The following is an 8,607-nucleotide window of genomic DNA, read 5'->3' as shown; positions in this document are numbered from 1 at the left end:
AGGCTGCTCGTGGGCCTGGCATTTTGGGGACAATTGGCAAAGATTGGATCTGCACTGTACATTATGTAGCGGTGTTACAGCTGCGCCCAGTCCCCCAAGGGTGATCTTTGTCTGGGGGTCATATCAGAAAAGTCCTTTTTCTCAGTAGACATACACTGAGATATTAAGGGGTTGTGATGTGATGTCTGCAACGTAGTCTCAGATGATTCACAAGCTAATGGTAATCACAATACGTAGCTACTGATAGCAGGAGAAAGAAAATGTGGTAGGATGTTAGCAGGTGATGAATATGGGGTAAATATAAATGACGTGCAATGTAGTCCTCTTGTAACTTTTTTCTTTAAACTTGAAACTTTTCAAAATAAGAAGATTTTAGAAGTTCTTTATAGGCTCTTCCCCCACATCTTTCAAAATAAAACCAAAATTGAAACCAAAATAAGAGGAAGGAAGCCCAACAGGATTGTTAAGTTTTCCCCACGATCACTGTGCAACAATTTTTTGAAAATACTAAGAACAATGTTCTTTCAGAAAAGGTGTTTTCTCCTTAGTGTGACCTGGCTTTGCCCTTTCGAGGGATGTTGACAAGCACGTGATGGCCCTGTCTGTGGAGGAGGGTCTGGAGGCTGCAGAGTGAAGCTGGCACCGGCTCCAACGAGCCTCATGGCTGGTCCCAGGCTGGTTTCACTGAACGAAGTGGACGAGTGTGGTTTGCGTGAAACCGTCCAGGCAGGAGAAGAGCTGCAGACAGCGATGGGGAAGTGAGAACAGTCCCGGGGACGGAGGGGTGGTGCTGGGGAAGCCCCTCTGGATCCTTCTGTCCTCCCCCCACTCAGGAATGCAGCAGACGCAGGTCAAACGTGGGATTGATGGGGTTCAAGGTGGATGTGGCTCATGCCACTCACTCAGCGGGGATGGTGGATCACGTGAGATGCGTGCTCACACTCCCCTGCTCAAAACCTGGATGGGCTGCCCTCGACAGAGCCCAGATTCCTCGGCTGGACAAGCCAGCCCTTCCCAAATTCCTAGCAACCTGAGCTCCCACGAAGCTCCTCCCCAAGCCCTTTCCCAGGCCGCCCCGCCCTCGTGGAGACTCTCAGGTGCGATGCGGCTGGCCACCCACAGCCATGATGCTTCTGCCGAATTCCCACCGTTTTAGGGTCTGTGAACCTTGGCAGAAATGCTGCTGTAGAAGTGAAATATCCTGGGTCCCCCATGGTGTTGTAAGCACCCGAAAGCGGGGGAGGGGAGGGTGGGAAATACCCTCCGTGGTCTTTTAGTGCTAGGGACCTGAAGAAACACTTCCTAATCAAATTAACAGTCTTCCCCCCAGAAGATGTCATCTCTCCCACCTCAATGGAGTGAGATGGAGCAAGGGCTCCAAAATAGGCCAGAGGAGCCTGGGAAAGAAGACGCTTTGAGAAGGGCAGCTCTCCATGAAGATGGACGCGTCCTGGGGAAGTGCCAGGGGAAGCAGAAGTCCGTGATTCCAGGACCTTCCCGTGGCCACCCAGGGGTGTTTCCAGACCTAGGATGCATCCCCTGACCTTGACTCACAGACCAGGGGTGGGGGTGGGGGTGGGGGTTGAGGGGCGGGCAGGTGGTGGCTGGCCAAGTCTCTGAGCTGAAGGCCTAGGATTGCTGGGGCCACAGACAGCTCCGCAGAGATGGGAGCACTGCTAAGAGGCCCCAGAGACTGATTTCAGGCCCCTCCCCATGGAGCTGTGCCCTCCAGCCACCTCTTCGATGCAGAGCTGAAACCAGGCCCCTTGCCGTTCAGTCAGACCTCTCTAGTTTGTTTCCTCACTTTTTAAAAAAATGTTATCTTTTCCAACTTTTAAAATAATTTATTTATTTATTTTGGCTGTGTTGGGTCTTCATTGATGCACGCGGGCTTTCTCTAGTTGGTGAGTGGAGGCTACTCTTCGTTGTGGAGCGCAGGCTTCTCATTGCGGTGGCTTCTCTTGTGGAGCACGGGGCTCTAGGCACACAGGCTTCAGTGGTTGCAGCACGTGAGCTCAGTAGTTGTGGCTCATGGGCTGTAGAGCGCAGGCTCAGTAGTTGTGGTGCTCACGGGCTTAGTTGCTCCGTGGCATGTGGGATCTTCCCAGACCAGGGCTCAAACCTGTGTCCCCTGAATTGGCAGGCAGATTCTTAATCACAGAACCACCAAGGAAGTCCCTGTTTCCTCACTTTTAAAATGGGTTGGGGACTTCCCTGGTGGCGCAGTGGTTAAGAATCCGCCTGCCAATGCAGGGGACACAGGTTCGAGCCCTGGTCCCGGAAGATCCCACATGCCACAGAGCAACTAAGCCCATGCACCACAACAACTGAGCCTGTGCTCTAGAGCCCAGGAGCCACAACTACTGAGCCTGCGTGCCACAACCACTGAAGCTTGAGTGCCTAGAGCCCCTGCTCCGCAACAAGAGAAGCCACCGCAATGAGAAGCCCGCGCACTGCAACGAAGAGTAGCCTCGCTTGCCGCAACTAGAGAAAGCCCATGCACAGCAACAAAGACCCAATGCAGCCAAAAATAAATAAAATAAAAATAAATAAATTTACTTTAAAAAAAAGAATGAATATTTTAAAAAAAACATGATTCTATCATACAACCCAGCAATTCCATGGCTAGGTATCCACTCAAGAGAAACAGAAGCATATGTCTACACAACCCTTCACATGAGACTATGCACAGAATCTTCATTCACAAGGGCACCCAACTGGAAACAACCCAAGTTTCCACTGACTGATGAACAAAACAAACAAAAAAAAACGTGGTCCATTACAACAGAAGGTCATTCAGCCATACAAAGGAACGCAGCACTGACACACAACAACACAGATGAAACTATAAAACATGATACTCGGTGAGAGACGCCAGACACCAAGGATCACACAGTGAATGAGTCCATTTATGTGAAACAACCAGAGCAGGCAAATCCACAGAAACAGAAAGCAGGTGAGTGGGTGCAGAGATGGGGGAGGGGCTGGGTGGGGACAGGAGTGACCCCTAACGGACATGATTTCTTGGGGGGGCGCAATGGAAGTGTTCTAAAAACTGGATCGTGGTGATGGTTGCACACTCGACAAATTTACTGAAAATCTTTGAACTGTACATTTAAAATGGGTGAATTTCATAGTATGTAAATCATACCCCAATACAGACTCTTTAAAAGCATTGCCCACCTGGGCTTCCCTGGTGGCGCAGTGGTTAAGAATCCGCCTGCCAATGCAGGGGACACGGGTTCAAGCCCTCGTCCGGGAAGATCCCACATGCCGCAGAGCAGCTAAGCCCGTGCGCCACAACTACTGAGCCTGTGCTCTGGAGCCTGCGAGCCACAACTACTGAGCCTGCATGCCACAACTACTGAAGCCTGCACATCTAGAGCCTGTGCTCTGCAACAAGAGAAGCCACTGCAATGAGAAGCCCGCGTGCCACAACAAAAAGTAGCCCCCACTCGCTGCAACTAGAGAGAAAGCCCACATACAGCAAAGAAGACCCAATGCAGCTAAAAATAAATAAATTAATTTTTAAAAAAAGCATTGCCCACCCACCCTTAATGTGTGTTTCTGAGTAGCTTGCTTCCTCTGCAGGCCCCCTTCCCAGGGGCTCTAGTGGCCTCACCAGCTGCCACAGAACCTTGATGGAACCCCCAGGGCGAAGGAGCTGTGGGGCCAGGAAATGGACTCCCCAGTCCTTCTCATGAGAGATGTTGGAACAAGGAGCAGCCAAAGAGAAACTTTCTCAAGCCACATGGAGAGAGGACCACAGAAGTTAATGCAAGGAAAATAAGAGTTCTCCAGGAGCCAGCCTGTGGTTGTCCCAAACCTATGCCCAAGGAGGCGCAGAGCTGAAGCACAGCTCTGCCATGTGGCAAGTTGGGCCGTGTTGAAATGACTTCCTACTACGGGGGGGGTGGTGGGGTTTGGTTGGTGTAAGAATGCCTCAGAGAGGGAAAGAATGCAGTTGTGGGGACCCTGAGGCCCGGCTCTCCCTGTGGGCCCTCCCCCCACCCTGTGGAATACCCACATCCTATGTTAGAGGGCAGGCGTGCCTGGCCCAGGCCGGAGGCAGCAGCCTGCTCCTCAGTGTGGGTGGGGGCCCCTCTATGGGTTGTGCTGGGGTCGGGGGTGGCCGAGCGTGGCTGAAGACTTGCTCTTCCCGCCGGCCCACCGTGTGAGCACGGCTGCTGTGTAGCGAGGCCTCAGGAACAGAGCTGTAGGCAGGTGCAGTTCACCCTTTGGCTGAATCCATCTACCGATGCGGCATTGGCCAGTGTTAGGATGGCGCTCATCAGGAACTCCTTCCCAGTGGCCAGGTTTGAGACCTCCCTGGGGACCAGCACCTGGTCCCATATGGCCAGGCCTGCTAAGCTCCCCACGAAGGCCTCAGGGCCAACAAACCCGCCCCCAATGCTGTCTTGCTCCTGATCTAGCATGAGGGAGCCTCCTGGAGGAATCTCATAGCCTTCCCCAAAGCGGGAGCCAGTGGCCGCTAGCCTTTGGCCATTGTGGAGCCAGTACCTGCCCAGGCCCAGGATGGACGTCCAGATGACACACACATGGTGCCAACAGCCATCTAGCAGTGGCTGGAGGGGCAGCTCCCTGAAGGCCGGGTCTCCAATCACAGAGTGGATGGAGCCGGGGGACAGGGAGTCTCAGCCATGCAGAACCAGCTTGTCATTTTCTTTTCTGGTGTACGAGAAGAGAGTGCCCATGTGGCCCAAGGCTGTGCAGACCCAGCTGCAGACAGACAGGGCACGTAGGCCAGTGAGGAAGCCGGGTGGAAGAAGACCACATTCACAGTGGACGCGTTCGGAAAGATGAGTGCAGGGCCCATGTTGCAAACTAGAAACAGAGGGGGGAGAGTCAGCCCACATCGCGAGGGGCAGCGGCTCACTTATTCTCACGTGATCAGCCTCTTACCAGTGGGAGGACTGAGAAGCAGGACACCTGGCTGAGCCACACTCCTCACCAGCAGGGGGCCCTGGATGAGTGTCTGTGGAACAAATCCCCACAAACACAGTGGCTCAAAACAACACACATTTAGCATCTCACAGTCTGGAGGTCAGAAGTCCCTGCAGGTCTCCCCGGGCTTAAAATCACAGTGTGGGCTGAGCTGGTTCCTCTGGAGGCTCCAAGGAGAAGCCCTTTGCTGCCCTCTGACATCTGCTCCTGCCCTTGTATCTGCATCCCTGACACTGAGCCTCCTGCCTCCCTCTTATAAGGACCCTGTGATGACACTTGTCCATGGGATAATCCAGGATCAGCTCCCATCTCCAAATCCTTAATCACACCAGAAAGTCTTCTTGTCACGTGAAGTGACACATCCACAGGGTCTGGAACCAGGACATGGACATCTTTGGGGGCATCCTGCTCACCAGACTTCCTGCCAGATCTGCTTGCCAGAAGGGTAGGCGGGGCAGGGGTGGGGCACCCAGCCAGAAGCTGGGGGCAGAGCCAGGGAATGTGCATTTCTAGCCCACTGGCCCCTTGGGTTCCAGGTTGGAGGGCGTTCTGTGGCCAGCCCCCACCTCCTCTCTTCACCTGGGGGCTCTTGTCATAATCTTTGGCAGTGGTCCTCAATTGGAGATGACTGTACCCCTGGGGTACATCTAGCAGCGTCTGTGGACAGTTTTGGTTATCAGAACTTTGGTGGCCCCCAAATCTACAGCCCCCTTTCCTGGGACCCCTGGTGGTGCCCTCCAGCCCGCCAGCCCTGTCTTACTGGTGAGGCCCCTAGAATCACACAGATGGGGAGGGACCTGCTTCAGATTAATGGGCCCTGGGGGCTGCAAGGCCAGACAGCCAGGTCACAGCTGAGAGTTCGAGCTGAGCGGGCGTCTAGTAGTTGGAGGCCAGGGATGCTCCTGAACACCGTTCAATGACCTGGACACTCCCACAACTAGGGACTACCCGACCCCAGATGCCAGTACAGTAGTGCCGCTATAGAGAAACCCTAACCTGGAGATGAGAAGTGGCAAAGCAGAACCGGCTTTGCAAAGACCGGGGGGCCTCCATTGGTGGGCACAGACCCCATGGGATGCAGGCCGGGGCCCTGCAGAGAGGGTTCCTGCTGGCTACGGCTGAGGACGTCCTTGGGACCCCACCAGCCCTGACCAGGGTGATCACCAACTCTGAGTGGGCATTTACTGCCTGCGGGCAGCACCCCACTGGTGTGTGCATTGGGTGGCCTGACCTGCAGGCAGGCCATCACCTGGACGGTTCCTTTCTTCGAGGGTGGGTTTTGTGGGGTGTAAAGCAGTGTCTTCTCCGCCCAGCCTGGGGAGAAGTCCTCCTGGAGGGGACTGGAGGCCTAAGGAGGCACCAGAGGGAAAAGTGGACACTGATGGCGAAGGGCAGGCCATGGTGCTTACTCTCTCCTGGGCTCTCGGGGGGCCACGCCTGCTGGCTGCCTGGGCCTGGGGGCTCCTGCGTCCCTTGGAGACAGCGAGCGAAGTCCAGAGGTGGGTCCCCGAGCTCAGACGGAGCTCTGGGTGCCTGCCTGCCTGCCTGCCTGCAGCTGTGGGGAGCTCGGGCTCGATGGCCTAGGTGGGGCCGGGGTCACCTGCAGGGCGGCGGTGCCAGGGCCGGCCACTTGCAGCCGCCCCTTGAAAGCTGCCCCCCCCCCCCCCGCCCGGCGCCCTGGCTCTGGACAAGGGGCATCAAGCGAGCCAGCACGCCATGCACGGCCTGCACATCCAGGACAGGCCGGAGAGGGCGCTCCTCCGCTCCCCCTGCCCCTTCCTCTCCTGGGCGCGCTGCTTGCTCCTCTCACTCAGGGCGGTGGCCAAGGCCAGCAGCCTGTTGTCCACCTTCTGGTCTCTGCACTGAGTCTTCCGCACCCAGGTCTTGAGGTGGCCCAGGTCGCCCTGCACAGCGGCCTGCAGCTGGCTGAGTGCCAGGGCCGTGGCCTGGCTCTCGTGGGCCAGGCTCCAGAACGAGGCCTCCATGACGAAGGACAGGTTGTAGTTGCTGGCAATGCCCTGCAGGTGCTTTAGGGTTGCCTTTTGGAACCTCCGAAACTGTAGAGAGGACACAGGCACTCCTGGGGATTCGATCCTCAGGGTAATGCGGTGAGGCGGCTGATCACTGCCACCAGCCCCCTCGCACCAAGCTAGAGCTCGCAGCGGCAGACAGCCCCAGGTCTGTGCTGCAGTGGGTGAGGGCGCCACAGGCGGCTCCCATCTCTCCCCGAGCGCCACACTCTTTACCCCTCGACCCTCAGGGTCCTACCTGCCAGCGGGATGGCTGTGCGTGGGGATCAAAGTGGGGAGTGCTTGGCGCAGCCCTGATGCCTGCAGGGCATCCGGGAACTGTCCACGGACCCGCACAGGAGTCTGCTCTGTGGAGGACCCAGGACATTGCTCCCCATGCCCAGTGGGCTGGCCCCCACCACCCCAGCACACCTGCAGCTACACTCCTCAGGTGGCCCCCAGCTCCACCCACTGTCAGCTGGCTCATCTTTAGAACAAACCCACCAAACCCATTTTGCTATTCCAGCCATAGGTGAAAACAGGCAGCCGATAAGAACTGCAAACTCCACGCTGAGCCCACAGAGCACAGAAGCTTACTACTGTTTCTATGACTTCTGTGCTTTGTCTGGTATCAGTTAAAAAAAACTCTACTGCCCCAAACAGTGGGTATACTCACCTGTGCTTCTAGTCTACAGAGCCTCTCAAGGAATGGTTTTCTTTGCCTCTCAGGTGCAGTTTCTTGCAACAAAGCCCCACGTAGATATACGGGCACAAAAAATGAAGAAGAAAGGCAGGGTTTTCCTCCCCAGGCAGCCCATTCTGAGAAGGAGCGAGAGGCACCCCGGCTGCATCTGCTTGGAGCTCCTGCCTCCCCCACGCTTGTCCACCTCTCCTGGGCAGTGGTTTTCCTTATTCCTCTCTGGCTTGGAGTCGGGTACCTGCTGACACCTTAACAAAAGGCATTTGCTCTGGAGATTTGGAGGTTCCCAAGGACACAAGCTTAAAACAGATGCAAACAGTTTCTTTGGAAAATAACTCTACTGGGTGCAAGCCCTGGTCCAGCTGGCTCAGAGGCAGACAGGGGCGATTGTTTTAGCAGGAGCACCCGGACTCATGTTCCCACCAGAGAAGTCGAAGCAGGACACGGATCCCAGTGGGGGCCGGGGAGTCCTTAGAGCCAAGTCTGCATCAGGGCCCAGCCTGCCGGCTGTGCACAGCAGATCCGATGAGGCCCCTCTCTTGCCCTTGGACAAGGCAAAGGAAATGGGATTGGAGCCACTTAAATTTGTCCTGGGGCCCAGGTTGTGTAGTGGGCTGAGTGGTAGGTCTCAGTCCTAACCCTGGTGCCTGTGAATGGGAGTTTATTTGAAAAAAGTGTCTTTGCAAATGTAATTAAGGATCTTGAGATGAGGTCATCTTGGATTATCCATATGAGTCCTAAAGTGTCTTTCTGAGACAGAGAGAAGATACACATGGGGAGAAAGCCGTGTGAAGACGGAGGCCGAGGCTGGGGTGAAGCTGACACAGGAGCACAAGGAGCTGGGCGGGGCAGGAAGGATCCTCCCCAGGAGCCTTCGGAGGGAACGTGATCCTGCTGACACCATAATCTTGGATTTCTGGCCTCCAGAGATGC

At 55.6% G+C, this 8,607-nt stretch overlaps 1 protein-coding gene across 1 annotated transcript; it reads right to left on the bottom strand.

The window, feature by feature from the left end:
- Positions 1-4,202: 4,202 nt before the first annotated feature.
- On the bottom strand, positions 4,203-7,792 carry PTX4 (pentraxin 4). Its single transcript, XM_060079250.1, is given in 7 exon segments — positions 4,203-4,783; positions 4,786-4,845; positions 6,375-6,437; positions 6,511-6,648; positions 6,710-7,022; positions 7,651-7,749; positions 7,751-7,792. Coding segments are annotated over 7 exon segments (1,296 nt in total).
- Positions 7,793-8,607: the final 815 nt, after the last annotated feature.

Source organism: Mesoplodon densirostris, chromosome 16 (genome assembly GCF_025265405.1).
Source record: "Mesoplodon densirostris isolate mMesDen1 chromosome 16, mMesDen1 primary haplotype, whole genome shotgun sequence".
NCBI lineage: Eukaryota > Metazoa > Chordata > Mammalia > Artiodactyla > Ziphiidae > Mesoplodon > Mesoplodon densirostris.
This window is presented reverse-complemented; position numbering and strand designations above follow the sequence as displayed.